This window comes from Anomaloglossus baeobatrachus, chromosome 4 (genome assembly GCF_048569485.1).
Source record: "Anomaloglossus baeobatrachus isolate aAnoBae1 chromosome 4, aAnoBae1.hap1, whole genome shotgun sequence".
Taxonomy (NCBI): Eukaryota; Metazoa; Chordata; class Amphibia; order Anura; family Aromobatidae; genus Anomaloglossus; species Anomaloglossus baeobatrachus.
In genome coordinates, this window is record NC_134356.1 from 616404070 (window position 1) to 616419948 (window position 15879).

General features: G+C 49.9%; 1 protein-coding gene across 1 annotated transcript in view; it reads right to left on the reverse strand.

Annotated features, from left to right (window-relative positions):
* The window catches only part of STAMBP (STAM binding protein), a 60856-nt gene extending 45863 nt beyond the window's left edge, over positions 1–14993 (reverse strand). Inside the window, exons 1-4 of the mRNA XM_075342951.1 lie at positions 14915–14993; positions 3562–3785; positions 230–305; positions 52–147 (exon numbers count right to left, since the gene is read on the reverse strand). Coding sequence (XP_075199066.1) covers positions 52–147; positions 230–305; positions 3562–3764 — 375 coding nt within the window. The 5' untranslated portion in view covers positions 3765–3785; positions 14915–14993. The remainder of the gene's footprint in view (positions 1–51; positions 148–229; positions 306–3561; positions 3786–14914) is intronic.
* Between the last annotated feature and the right edge of the window lie 886 nt (positions 14994–15879).

Sequence of the window (15879 nt, forward strand, 5' to 3'; positions counted from 1 at the left end):
GGTGAATCATAACAGTGTGCCTGATACGCATCTTCTTCAGCACTAACTTACCCTCCTGTCCAGGAACTCCGCAAACTCTTTACTGTATCGCTTGTGCAGCTCTTTCTTCAACACTTCCGCTTTTGGAAAGGCCTCTTCCTTCAGTTTCTACAATAAATAAAATGGAGATCCTTCAATACAAGACCTCAGACCAGGCTTCTTTAAGACGTGTGCAATCCATAGGTCTTACCTTCAGCGTCTCCTTCTTCTCCGGAGCACTGGCGGTTTTGTAATCTCGATGTTTAGGAAGTTTTTCAATGAAAAGCCTATGAAAAAGCAAAGACGTGGAATAGATATTGACACAGGAGAAGAGTCCATTTCTATCTTTTAGGCCTCAGTCACACATCCGTGCCTCCGGTACGTGTTTGCCATTTTTTACACGTACACATGGGGACCTAGGTAATCACAATGGTTAGGAAACACGTAAGTATTTAGGAATGGAAAGTGTGTCCGTTCCGTGTTTACGTGTCTCCGTGAGTTCCATACGCTGACATGTCAGTGTTGCTCCGGCAGCACAGGTGTCACACGGCTCGCACACGTACCACACGGATGTAGTGTGGATGCGGTTCCGTGTGACATGCGCTGGAGAAACACACGTGTCAGGTTAAAAAATAAAAAAAAACATACACTCACCTCCACCAGCCCTGCAGTCTCTGCCGCAGTTGTCCCCTGCATCCGTACCCCAGTGAATTTGAACAACGCATCTTCTTCACTGGGGGCCGGAAGCAGCGTCAGTGGGGCGTGGCCTGTGCCGGAAACTATCATTCAGCACTACAGACAGCACCGGAAGAATCAGGTATGGCGGGGCTTTCCGTTCTCCGTGTGTTCTTACGTATAACACACGGAGAACACGTACGTGTCATAAACACGGCACACGGGGACCAAACCACCCCTTTAACACGTACGTGACAAAAACGTTACGTTTTGTCACGTAAGTGTGGCAGAGGCCTTATATACGGTAATTTTTTTTTTTTTAATGGGGCACCAATAACATTATGGAAAATCATCATCAAGAATTGCATCTAATAAATCCAGAGGAGCCTGGTCTGAGCCCCTTCAGGACATTGAGGAGGAAAAAAAGATTTTTTACCAGCTGATCCAGTGTTTTACCACACTATAAAAACAAAACAAAACAAAAAAAAACCATTTTGCTGGAGTTAACTTTGCTCGGAGACCTATTACTTTTTGGGGCGGGTGGGGGGGGGGCGTTCAGTAGCTTATTTTGTACCGGATACGCTGTTTTCCTGGATTTTTTTTTTGGCACACTGTACTCTTCACTTGTTATAACCCATATCATTTTTGTGAGGCTGGATGAACAAATGCAGCGCTTGTTTTTCAATGTGGGATAAATAATCATTATTTTAAAGAATGGGCTGACAAATTGGTTTTCACCGTAATCGTATATATTTTTTTTTTCTTCGACATTTTACCATTTTTGCATTGGGAAAACAACACATTACCAAATAGTTGTTTTGGGGGGTTTTTTTTGGGGGGGTGTGGTCATATTGTAAGAGCCCTAACTATCACAGATCACTAAATGGGCTCATTTTTTTTTCACATCAAGCCGTGGGTTTTTTGGATGTACATTTTGGAAATCTAAAATAAAAAAACTTTTTTTATTGAAGCATTTTTTCCCCAGATTGAAACAATTTTTCATTGGGAACACTGGAATTTGAGGGATGTTTTTGATAAAATATTTTGTTTTTGAAATTATTTTTTTTTTTTTTTCACAAATATTTATTAGTTCCACAAACGGACTTATGTAGCCCGGAGTATGACCTTGCCCTATCTACAAAGCAGTGACATGACAAGAATCTGCAGAACTAATCATATGCTTAATAGATACAAGTCACATTTATGTATGAGATAGCCAAGATGATGGTCTATAAAATGAAGCTCAAAGCTGCAGTGGATGGTGAGATATGGAGCCTGAAAGTCAAAAGTTCAAAACATTGTTATCCTTTTGCTTGCCAATGTGCCATATTTTTCGGATAATAAGACGCACTTTTCATCCCAAAAATTTGGGAGGAAAATGAGGGGTGCGTCTTAAAATCCGAATATAGCTTACCGGGAAGTGGAGAATTGGCGCGGGCGGCTCTCTGTGCAGGCAGGCGGCCAGGGGGCTGCGGTGGCTGCATAGAGCAGGTGTGTGTCCCAGATGTAAAAATGTAAGTGTTCAGCTCAGGCATGTGTCCCAGATGTAAAAATATAAGTGTTCAGCTCAGGCGGGAGTCCCAGATGTAAAAATATAAGTGTTCAGCTCAAGTGTTCAGCTCAGGCGTGTGTCCCAGATGTAAAAATATAAGTGTTCAGCTCAGGCATGTGTCCCAGATGTAAAAATATAAGTGTTCAGCTCAGGCGGGAGTCCCAGATTCTCTGGGTTCAAATGTAGGCGCCCGGAGTCAGCGCGTGCACAGATGTTGCTCTCGGCTGAGAGCGCCATCTGCGCACGTGCCGCTCTGAGTGCCATTTCTTTGAAGCCAGGACTGCCAACAGAGTATCTGGGACACCTGCCGCCCAGGTCTGCTCTACACAGCCACCGCAGCCAGCACAAACCACAACAGCACCGTCCATGCCTCCTGTGACTCTACACCACCACCGCTGCCAACTCCCCTCCGGTAAGACAACACCGAAGTATAAAAGATGGACCTCTTTTTTTATTTATTTATCTCTACATTTGGGGTGCATCTTATAATCCAGTGAGTCTTATAAAATGAAAAATACGGTGTGTGTAATATATATGTGTAATATATATGTGTAATATATATGTGTAATATATATGTGTAATATATATGTGTAATATATATGTGTAATATATATGTGTAATATATATATATATATATATATATATATATATATATATATATATACACACACACACACACACACATATATACACACATCTCATATATACATATGCCTCAAGTATCATTAATGAGATAATGTGATCCATCAAGTCACTCGTTTTTTTTATGAGATGAACCGCTGCTGGGCGATTCCTTTATAAACGTGCCTGTGAAAATCTCCTAATTTAGTATTATGACTACAGAGGGCAGGATCCCTCGTCAGAGCTCAGAAGGGCTGAAGATGCAAAAGTAAAGCCAGTAATACTATGTTTTGGGAGAAACACCTTGAGGACACAGCTGGATGCCCGAAAAAAGTGTCAGCTTTACCAAGCAAATGGAAGATGCATTGAAGCGATGGCGGGGCAGTCACTTATTTTCTTCACGCCATCTCTACAACTCTTCTTCCATTTGCTTTCCATCGCTGACGTCCGGGTATCCAGCTGTGCCCAAAAGGTGATCTTCCCAAAACACAGTACAAGAATGAATCCGACAATAAATCGTGTTAGTAATAGGCAATAAATATATATGGAAACGACCACAAAGACGTCTGCGTCACCAAATCTTGCCTATCGGCCCCCGTCTGCCTCGCCTCTGTTCTTGCGCAGGAGTGAAGCTATCTGGAGAGGCTGCAGACCTGGGATATGTAATCTTGTAACATTGGGGACTTTATACTTACGTAATATATTTGTTATATAAAATGAAGGCATTCTCTGCATTGCCTTCTCCTGCATACACATTCGCCATACGAATCAACTCCACCCCCGAGCGGTAATAGCGCTTAGGCGGTATGTCATCGTTCACTTCCACAGACGTCCCCTGCGTCACCAGGGCTCGTATCCTCTCCTCCGGGGGCAGGCTGCGATCATTGTGCTCCGGCATGGTGCTGCGCGCCAGAAACACCTGCAAGAAAAACACCGCATCAATAAAGTAGGGGAGCGGGGGGCACTAACAGAAGAGTCTGCTGAGCGAGGATACCGAATAATAAGATCATCTGCATAAACCGATGGGGTCTTGGAGGCAGAGTCCTCACTACTATGATGGAAAGAGGGGACCTCAGATCCGGGTACCTCCGCTCCCCCGCTTCTAATAGCTCAATACTGGTGGTCTGCTAACGAATAGCCAGATGCCTGAGTTTACTCTATACCCATGCCCCTCACCCACATATAGTGCATGGTCTTACACCGCATTATAGGCGGCGGACGTTAGAGAAGCCATCTCTATGGTGTTATCTTTTCCAGTGTCTGCCCCGGTGATGAATTAGAATAGAGATTTGGCTTCCCCGAGCCGCCCGCACCGGTTCCGGGCACTTGTGTATAATGACCCGTGCACCACACGTAGCCCCCCCCCCCCCCTCCGGTCTAATACATCCCACAGATACATAATCCGATCTGGAACAAGTAGTAAATGCTGCAGATCTCATAGCCGCACCGATGCCGGTCACACCAGCGAGGCTCATCCGCCATAGACCTCGTGATGCACATTTCACATGATCCACAAAGTAAGCGGTTATAAGAAGCCAATCAATTCAGGACAAAGAGCGAGTGTGTATTATCATGTATAATGTCACCAGCCATAAAACTGCGGGAAACACTGGGGAGGAGATGTTCTACAATTATAGGATTATATGGGCAGGTCACAGATATAGTCACTAGTGATGAGCGGGCACCGCCATGCTCGGGTCTCATAACCCGCAGTCGGACGCTCGTGTACTGAGTATAATGGAAGTCAATGGGGAACGCGAGCATTTCTCCAGAGGATCTTCCATTATACTCACCCGACTGCTCGTTACAAGACTCGAGCATGGAAGTGCTCACTCATCCCTTGTTACGAGACTCGAGTATGGAAGTGCTCAATCATCCCTAGTTACGAGACTCGAGCATGGAAGTGCTCACTCATCCCTAGTTACGAGACTCGAGCATGGAAGTGCTCACTCATCCCTAGTTACGAGACTCGAGCATGGAAGTGCTCACTCATCCCTAGTTACGAGACTCGAGCATGGAAGTGCTCACTCATCCCTAGTTACGAGACTCGAGCATGGAAGTGCTCACTCATCCCTAGTTACGAGACTCGAGCATGGAAGTGCTCACTCATCCCTAGTTACGAGACTCGAGCATGGAAGTGCTCACTCATCCCTAGTTACGAGACTCGAGCATGGAAGTGCTCACTCATCACTAGTGGTTATTATTGCAGTATCTCCAGTCTATGGTGAGTGACCCACCCCTCTCTACAGCACCGCGAGGTGGGGTCTGCGGCTGGAGCCAGTATTACAGCCTTACACAATATGGGAATGCCAAGTGGCATCTGCATTAAAGCTTAATTGCGCTTTCTTAATAGGGTTTCCCAATATTAAAATATCGTGGCTTCTTTCTTCCAAACACAGCCCCATTCATGTCTTCAGATTGTGTGTGGAACTTTTGTGAAATAAGCTGCAGTACCTCACACGACCTGTGGACAAGTGTGGCGCAGTTTCTAAATATAAAAATATAAAGCAGGTTTATTTTTCTCAGCAGTCCACCATTGATGGCTATGTCACCACTGTGATATGGCATCACTTTATGACCCAGAGAAAGGAGTGGCTGCATGGATGGTGTATCATAGTGCCATTTATTTTTGGCAGCCATAGTAGCCCCCCTCCAGCTCTACACCCTTATGTTTTGGTTCTCAACAATGTTAAAGGGGTTTTCCAGGCTCCCCAAGCTTAGCTTAAAGGGCACCTGTCAGGTCAAAAAAGCGTTCTGACCTACAAGCAGCAGCCTGTGTGAGCTATTAACCCCTTCCTACCCATCCCTGTGTTGCTATATTGTGTAATATGAAAGTAATAAAATACATATTATTACTTATATTTTCCCTAAGTAAATGGCAGGGTCTCTAGACCCGTGGGCGTCACTTCGCCCTGTGGGTGTCTACATGCTTTCCATGGTATCACGTCCCTGTGGGCGTGATACCATGGATTTACATCAGCAACATGACCATCGCCACTTCAGAATCTCGCGTACGCGCTTACCATTCTCGCCGCCTCATCCTGGTCTTTGCGTGTCGGCTTCTGACGCGCACTGAGCATGCTCAGAAGACGCCTGCGGTTCCGGTCATACGCAGTGTGCTTCAGAAGCAAAGAAGCAAGCGCCAGGATGAGAAGGCGGCAAGAACGGTAAACATGAAGCTGCAGACGGGACGTCACTCATCCATGGTATCACACCCACAGGGGCGTGATACCATGGAAAGCATGTAGATGCCCACAGGGCGATGTGATGCCCATGGGGCTACATACCTGCTCATATACATAGGACATATGAAAGTAATAAAAAACTTATTTTATTACTGTCATATTACACAACACAACATAGGGATGGGTAGGAAGGGGTTAATAGCTCACACAGGCCGCTGCTTGTAGGTCAGAACGCTTTTTTGATCTGACAGATTCCCTTTAACAGAGAAAGCCAATAGCCAAGAAGGGTCAAGTAGCAAATGCACTCTTAGGATGCAGCCCATCCCTATAAGGCTACTTTCACACATCCGGTTTGAGCACTGCGGCTCAATCCGGCTGTGAAACCTATGCAACGGATGCGGCGAAAACACCGCATCCTTTGCATAAGTTTTTACATGCGGCCGGTCCGTTTTTTTCCGGTTGCGGCACGCTACTGAGCATGCGCAGTGGAAGAAACCGCAAGCGGCGGCCGGATTCGTTTTTTTCCGCATCGCGCCGCATCCGGCGTCCATAGGCATGCATTGAAAATGCGCCGCAACAGCCGGATGCGGCGCGATGCGTTTTTTTTTTTTGCCGGACAAAAAAACGTTGCAAGACACGTTGCCTCCGGCCGCCGCTTTGATACATTTTGCCGCATCCGGAAAAAAACGGATGCAACGCAAAGCCATCAGGTACAATCCGGTAACAATGCAAATCTATGGGAATAAAACGGATGCGGTACCGGATCCATTTTACCCGTTTTTTTCCGGATTGTACCTGATGGGAAAAAACTGATGTCTGAAAGTAGCCTAAGGGTAGGTGCAGAATACTGATGAGACAACCACTCACAGCTTAGAATATCATGGAGGGGGTGGTTGCTGGTATTAAACATGAACACTAATGAAGTCTGCATAGGGCACCAGTCACACAGGTGCGTGTGATGCACAGTGTCTGGCTTACAGCCTATTGATGACATCAATACTATTAGATCAGATGCGCTGCCAAACATTATATAAGTGCAGCTTACAGGGCAGACATCCCACAGGGCCCGGATGCATCCTGCAGAAAATTGTGCAACAAAAAAATTATATTTAATAAAGTGAGGTATTGGTCCATATTTTGGCCAAAATACATAAGCTCATAACCCAACATCAAGGGTTCCCACACTCTTGTTATTGACGAGTAAACTTGGTGCAAACCAATAAGTAATCTGCAGCTGGTAGCCTGTCAGACGCCTCCTACCTGGACACATCCCTGGCTCCTCTTGTATTAGCTAACCTAATAAAAAGATGGCGTCAGATAAGTGGCCATCTGGGCTACCATCCGGCACCCGCAGATTACTGACATGGATCAGGTCCTGCACCTTCTCTACTGATGAACTTTGCTGAGAACAGGACAGGTCTATAATATCTGCTGTTTGCAGCCCCAACAGCCCAGCTCCATACACTGTAATAGGAGGCACTGAGCTGCAGTACTGGAGAACAGCCTATACACAGTGTATGATAAGAGAGTGGTAGAGCTGGGTTGATTGATTTGATGTTCTTTTGCTTGTCTGTCCTGAGGAAGGGAGCAGACACTCCTGAAACGCGTTGACCTGAGCATGAAATAAAAGTAACATTAATCCTACCAACTTTCATCATTGGTCATTGGCGCGGCGTGAAAACCCATCTCTACCACTCTCTGTTATCAGCCACTTTGGGGACTGCTGCCGTGACCTGGAGTTTCATGCGTATATAGGAGTTGTGACTTTCACAACTCCATTTGGTAATACCACTTTATTCACACCCCACATATATTGGGGTAAGACCCTATTGTGCTTTTATATCCACAACTCTTTCATCGCCAATACACCGTGTGTGGCGCTGTTCTGCTCCAATAATGGCCGACATTGGGGGTGTTGGATGGATCCCCACTAGTGATGAGCGAGTACTAAAAAGCTCGGGTGCTCGAAGCTCGGGCCGAGCCTCCCAAGATACTCGTGTACTCGGCCCGAGCAACGAGCCCAATGTTATCCTATGGGAGACCCGAGTATTTTTGTGAAATGACCCCCCGGCAGCATGAAAAAAAACCCTAAAAATGGCACAAAAGTCTCAGAAGAGTGCTCAAATGACATGGCAACAGCATGGGGAAGACCCCTTGAAGCATTTATCACTCAAAAGTCACAGCTGTGAACAATTTTGTCCGCGTTTCACGCCATTTTTACGGACTCACCAGAAAAACTTCCAAAATGACCCCAAAATGATTTTTCATGGCAGAAATGTTAAGGGCACATACGCAATAGTGAGATAGAGCTGGTGTATGTTACTTTTTGAGATTAATACATGAAAGATTTTACGTGAAAACATTGTGTGGCACTCCGATGTCCCTGAGAAGAGACGTACATGAAGGCCTCTTGAGTCTAATGTGCCCATTTTGAGGAAGTGAGTCTTTGTAGTATTTTCCTTTGCCAGGGCAGTCCAAAATTGTGAGGTTCCCCAATGCCCCTGCATACAGACGTGCATGAGGGCCTGTAAACCTGAAGTGCCCATTGTAAGGAAGTGGGTGTATTATAGTATAGCCCTTTGGCAGGGCAGCCAAAAATTGAGAGGCTCCACGTTGTCCCTGGATAGAGACCTGTTAGGTTCTTAGTGCCTCCGTGCTTGCATTTAAAAACCGCACGTGTGTGCCTGTTGGTGGCAGCTTTCCGCTGCACTTGTGTGCGTTTTGCAAAAACTTGGATATAACGCACAAGTCTAGTGAATACACGTCAGCACAGCATTGCAAAATGCGCAAGGGCGTTGGCAAGGAACAAGGAAGTGGACGTGATGGTGGTGCAGGCAGAGGCCGAGGTCGTGGGCAAGCTCTAATTTCGCCACAACAGAGCGCCACATCTAGTCGCTCGCACGTCCTGTCCCAAATTCTTGGGGACCGCAGCAGTACACCGCTCTTGAACCAAGACCAGTGTCAACAGGTTGTTAGTTGGATAGCGGATAATGCTTCCAGTCAGATTGGCACCACCACAAACACTCTGTCTTCCACACGGTCAAGTGTCAGTAGCCGTGATACTGCACCGCACATTTCAGAACCTGATCCTCCTTCCTACCACCAGGCCGAGTACACGTCCACGGACATTACTGATCCCACACTTGGACACTCGGAAGAGCTGTTCGTTCACGTTTCCATTCCCACATTCTGGCCTCTCGCCAGCTCCTGTTGAAGTGGGCCATGACGAGATTGTATGTACAGATGCCCAAATATTTGAGCAGCCACGTTCTCACGAAGTTGGCAACGTGTCTCAACAAGGGGTGGACGATGATGAGACACAATTGTCAGGAAGTCAGGAGGAGGAGCAGGGTGCGGAAGAGGAAGACGACATGGTGGATGATCCAGTAACTGACCCAACCTGGCAGGAGGATATGCAGAGCGAGGACAGCAGTGCACAGGGGGAGGGAGGCGTAGCATCCCAACAGGCAGTAAGAAGCAGGGTGGTGGCCCCAGGCAGACGTCAGGCAACTGTTCCCCGGAACAACACGACACAAGGTGCCTGTACAAATGTTAGGTCTTCCCGAGTCTGGCAGTTTTTTAAGTTGGCTCCAGATGATTCTAAAAAGGCCATTTGCAACACCTGCCGTGCCAGCATCAGCAGGGGTACCAAAACTAGCAGCCTGACCACCACCAGCATGATCAGGCACATGTCAGCCAAGCACCCGACTTTGTGGGATGTACAACAGAGTCGAGGAGCAGTGCTTGCTGATGTCACTGCTTCGTCTTCGCTTGTTGTGCATGCGAGCCAATCCCCTGTCCATGCTGCCCGAGAACAAGCCTCCTCCGGCCCTGCACCTGCAGTTGCCCACGCAGAAATAACACCATCATCAAGCACGTCCTTGTCCCAGCGCAGCGTTCAGTTATCCATTCAGCAAGCCTTTGAACGCAGGCGCAAATACACTGCCAACGACCCACATGCCACACTTCTAAATGCTAACATTTCGCGACTGCTTGCGCTGGAAATGTTGCCTTTTAGGCTGGTTGAGACAGAAGCATTCCGCGACCTGATGGTGGCAGCTGTCCCACGTTACTCGGTCCCCAGCCGCCACTATTTCTCCTGGTGTGCCGTCCCCGCATTGCTAACCACGTGTCACAAAACATCACACGTGCCCTGAACAACGCTGTTTCAGCCAAAGTCCACCTAACCACAGACACGTGGACAAGTGCATGTGGGCAAGGCCGCTACATCTCGTTGACGTCACACTGGGTTAATATTGTGGAAGCTGGGACCCAGTCTGAGCGAGGGACGGAACACGTCCTTCACACACCAAGTTTTGCAGGCCCTACCTCAGTCAGGGTTTCACCCACACTCTACAGCTCCGGAATGTCATGCTCCTCAGCCTCCTCCTCCTCCTGCGCATCCTCATCCACTTTACCCTACACACCAGTCCCAAGCTGGAAGTGTTGCGGGCGGAGGAGGGGACGCTGCGCTCTCCCACTGCTCGGGTCCGGCTGCCGCTGCTCTACGGCTGCTGCTGCTCGGTGGCTCGAGCGATGGCCGGATCCCGGGGACTCGAGCGGCGCTCATCGCCCGTGAGTGAAAAGGGGTCGTTTGGGTTTTGGGGATATTGTCCGTGACGCCATCCACGGTTGTGGTGATTGTGTGGACACCACCGCTGCTCTGGACGGGGATCCCGGGAGCCTGTGACAAGGAGCAGCTTTGTTGTTATTTCTCCACGCCGTGGGTAGGGGGGTTGGTTGTCCCAGGGCCCGGTGATGGGGTAGAGATGGATGACAGGCGGGTTGCGGGGCCTGATGAGGTGCAAGGTCGCAGGGGCAGCGCTGTGCCGCACGGCACGGAGGTACTCACTCAGCCCAATGATGATGACACAGTTCACGGTAAAACAAGTGGCTGGATGGACGGGTCCCTCGGACGGCTGCGGTTGTTCCTCCCTGCAGGTTAGTGATGACTGTCTCTCCCTGCACCTAAGTTCAGTGTTGGTAGTGATGGTTTCCCACCGGTAACCCGCTCCCCGACCTGGATATGGGCCGGAGGAGCCCCTTTTGCCCACAGGCGCTGGCCCTGGGAGACGGTTGCCCTTGGCGGTGGCGGTGTCTCCCCTTCACGGTTGGACGGTTGCCTTCTATCGTGACTTGGCTGTTTGGAAACCCTGAGGTCCCCTTCACTAACGGATTTGGCAAATTCACGGCGACACCAAGCCTTGCCGGGATCCGAAAGGCCCCTGCCAATGGTGCTGGCTTCTCTTTGTATACCGGTCCGGTACGGCCGGGTCACCACCCGTCCACGGTCCTTACGGCAGACTCCAATCGGCCTCCACTGCAGACGGTCACCACATCCTGCCAACCTTGCTGTCCTGTCCGGGCCACACACCCGGACCAACTTCAGGCTCTTTGCTGTCACTTTTCTCCTCTCTACTACTTTCCTCCTTCAACTTCCTTAGCTTAACTCTCACTGCCTGTTTTTTCCCTCCTCCTTGGTGGGTGGAGACCAACCGCCTGGCTGCACCCCCTGGTGTGGACAACAGCCCCTGGGGAAGGCAACAAGGATTTTGTGTTTTGACTATGATATGCCTGCAGGGAGTGTGGGGTGTGTAAGTGTTGTGCTCTGTGGCCCCTGGCTTGTCCAGGGCGACACAGAAGCACTGCAGCACTGCCTCGGCGAAGCGGCAACAGGCTTTGCTGAAGCTAATCTGCATAGGTGACAAACCCCACAATGCAGAAGAGGTGTGGAGTGGACAGCTCTGAAACAGCAGGCAGATCACTGGCTCACACCTCTGAACCTAAAGCCAGGAAAGGTCGTGTGTGACAATGGCCGGAACCTGGTGGCGGCTTTGAGGCGAGGCCAGCTGACACATGTTCCATGCGTGGCCCATGTGCTCAACCTCGTGGTTCAGCGGTTTCTAAAGTCATACCCAGAGCTGTCTGATCTGCTGGTAAAAGTTCGCCGCCTGTCTGCACATTTTCGAAAGTCACCTACTGCTTCAGCCGGCCTTGCTGGCTTTCAGCGCCATTTGCATCTTCCGGCTCACAGACTGGTGTGTGATGTCCCCACGCGTTGGAATTCAACTCTGCACATGTTGGTCAGGATATGTGAGCAGAAGAGGGCAGTTGTTGAGTACCTGCATCACCTAAGCCGTAGGGAAATGGGTCAAACTCCACACATAACACCTGAGGAGTGGAGATGGATGTCCGACCTATGTACCATCGAGGAGGAGGAGCGAGGAGCGAGGAGCGAGGAGCGAGGAGCGAGGAGCGAGGAGGAGCGCATGTTCAGTCATCGTGTTTGTCAGGATACTGAAGTGATGGCTGTTAAGAGTCTGGCACACATGGCTGACTTTATGGTAAGCTGCCTGTCTCGTGACCCTCGCGTTAAGAACATCTTGGCCGACAATCATTACTGGTTGGTAACACTGTTAGACCCACGCTACAAGGAGAACTTTATGTCTCTTATTCCCGAGGCGGAGAGGTCAGGAAAAATGCAGCAGTTCCAGAAGGCCATAGTCACGGAAGTAGGCAAAGCATTCCCCTCACAAAACGATAGCGGCATAGGTCAGGAATCAGTGGACAACCAAGGCGTACAGCCGAGAGGGGCACAAGTCCAATCCGCCAGAGGTAGGGGAACAGTCTTTAAGATGTGGGACAGTTTTCTCAGCCCCTCACATACCACAGCCCCTGAGGTGCGGGGTAGTGCCACAAGAAATCCTAAGTTTGGCCAGATGCTCAAGGAGTACCTTGCAGATCAAACAACTGTACTCTGACATTCCTCTGTGCCTTACAATTAATGGGTATCCAAGCTGGACACGTGGCATGAATTGGCTCTCTACGCCTTGGAAGTCCTGGCCTGCCCTGCCGCTAGCGTTTTGTCAGAGCGTGTTTTTAGTGCCGCAGGTGGAATCATTACAGATAAACGCATCTGCCTGTCAACTGTAAATGCTGACAGGCTGACTCTAATCAAGATGAACAAGGGTTGGATTGGGCCAGACTTCGCCACACCACCAGCAAATGACAGCGGAATTTAAAGTTTGTAACGGGATTTTGCCATGTACCTCCACTCACCCATGGTAACACACTTCTGGACTTTGGCTAATCGCTGGACTGCTCCTCCTTCTCCTCATGCGCCACCATGATGACCGTTACAAGAGTTAGGCCTTTGTTTCAGGTATACCCCCAGTGGTAAATTTTTTCGCCCATTCTTTCAGAATGGGCATTACAACGACAGGAGACCCGCTCCTTTGCAATGGGAACAATGTTTTGAGGCCCTCATGCACATCTCTATCCAGGGACAATATGGAGCCTGACGCTGCCACCGACAGGCACACACGTGCGGTTTTTAAATGCAAGCACGGACGCAATAAGAACCTAACAGGTTTTTAGGAGCGACAATTACTGAGAAGTCTGACACTATCTGGACTGTTTTAGACTGTATACACCAGCCCCAGATATGATGAAGGCTGGTATACGGTCACCACTAGGAATGGCTATATACCCTGCCTGCCTGCCTGCCTGTATACTGCTACAATAGTCCTGACAAGGACTCTTCTGGTCACTAGCCTGTATTCCAACCTGGCTATACCCTGCCTGTATACAGCAACAATAGTCCTGAGAAGGACTCTGCTACTGTACTCCGACCTGGCTATACCCTGCCTGCCTGTATACAACTAGAATAGTCCTGAGAAGGACTTCTGGTCACACTGTTTGCAGCCCTGCTACGGAAATAGCTATAAAGGGCCGCAAACCTTTCCCTGAAGCAGCGACACTCTCCCTGCACTGACTGTCTGGATGGCTGTGTGCAGAGCACAGCGCGCCCGCCGGTATAAAGGCTCGGTCACGCTGTGCAGGCCGGCCAATCACTGCAATTCCACAACTAACAGGGCTGTGGCATTGCAGTGGTCTGCCAGCCAATCCCTGCATGAGGGCTGGCTCTCAAAAGAGCGCCAACATGCAGAAATGAAGACCACGAGTACAGCACGAGTATCGCGAGATTACTCGGTCCCCGCCGAGCAGCCCGAGTACAGCGATACTCGTGCGAGTACCGAGTAGTAACAAGCATACTCGCTCATCACTAATCCCCACCGATATGATACCAACCAATCCTAAATGTTGAAAGCCTTGAAAGGCCCCTTTAAAAAATAGGAGTAGCGCCATTTTACTGTGCGTTTTACTAAGCCGGATCTTCCCATTCATTCTGGATGCAGATGGTGGTCTCAGCGGTCAGACCCCACCATCACACATCAATAGTGTATCACATTCTCCGATATTACAGGGCTATCCCCATTACTGAGACTCATGGTGGAGTCGGGAATAACCGCTTCGAGCTCCTGAACACCAGAGAGCCAGGTTCTCTGCGCTGCTTGTTATACTCCCATGGAATGACTGGGAGTTGTGGATACAGCAGAGCTCACTCTGTTACCCTGTTCCCATACAAGTCTATGGAAATCACACACAGAACATAGTTTGATATTTTGAATACAAAACACCTAATTAAAAACCAAACGACACAGACACGTGGGACAGGGAGGAAGAACGAAACAGGAACACCCCCCCCCCCCTACCCATTATACAGCGAAGCCCTAACAGCCAATCAGATCTCTGCTCTCATGTGTACAACATGGCTTAGGAAATGAAAGACATGATCTGATTGGTTGCTAGGAGCAACTATTACGTCCTGAGCCTGCACGGGCTTGTACATGGGTAGGTCCTCCCCTGTGTCCTGTGGTACAGGCCCTTCTCCTCCATACATCCCCATTATCACACAGTGAGGGGGCGTGCACACCCCACAATGAGCCAGCGACCGACATAAGGCGGGTGTGTGCCCTGTGAGCACCGCTGCCCCCTATACCGCCGCCCGGCCCATCCTCACCTCGGTGTCACTCGCTCTCAGCGCAGCTCAGCTGCTGCCTGCATTCTTCCGGGTCACATGACCTGATACACGCGCTGTCTCGTCACCTGAGAGACGACGCGATGAGGGCGGCCTCCATTTTTGAAAAGGGCAGCGCCGAGCCATGTTCCCATGGTTACAGTGTCACACTCCGGTCATGTAACTGCAGCATGTGAGCGTCACTGCCACCTGCCGGGAGAAGAGGGTATTGCACACTGGAGACCAGAACCAGAGATGTGGGCGCAGGGATGGCCCTCTATGTGCTGTGCAGAGGGCAGTGTGTGGACCCAGCAGTGCTGTAGCACAGGACAGGGAGGTGGAAGGAGGAAACACAAGGGCAGTGCTCCAGCCCCCTGCCTGGTGATATGGAGCTAGCAGCTACCTACAGGTCCTCAGCAGACAGACGCATGGTCCATCCCAGATGGCTAGGATGTCTCGGTCATTGCTGACTCGGCACTATCTGTTACTGTAACACCCTGGGGTCAGGGGGTCTTCACCCGGCACGTCGCGGAGCAGGGGGTGCAGATCCTCTGCGTCGTCACGGGGTGGCCTGACCCGGTTTCGTGACAAGACACGTACAGGAGGGAGAGGAAGGCGGTGGACGGGAGGGAGGATGGGGGTAGTGACGGTTAGGAAAGTCTATGATCGTGACGCCTCATGTGGTACATGGCCAGGGATGGGCCGCCACTTCGGGTGCTGATGGTGAAGGCCGCAGCCGGGATGGTGTCGCTCCCCACAGGCGGAGCGGGGTTACCCCGGGGAGGATGACGGATGACGGACAGGGGTGGTAGTAGTCCCCGTTGGCGCCGGGCGACGGCAAATAAGAGGCAGAGACAGGGGCTGCGGTTTCACGTCTTTTTACTCACAGGTAGTTCAGATGCTGCCCCAGAACACCGATCTCTGCCACGATGGTCTCCAGCCGATCCCGGATAGTCGGCGGTCACTTT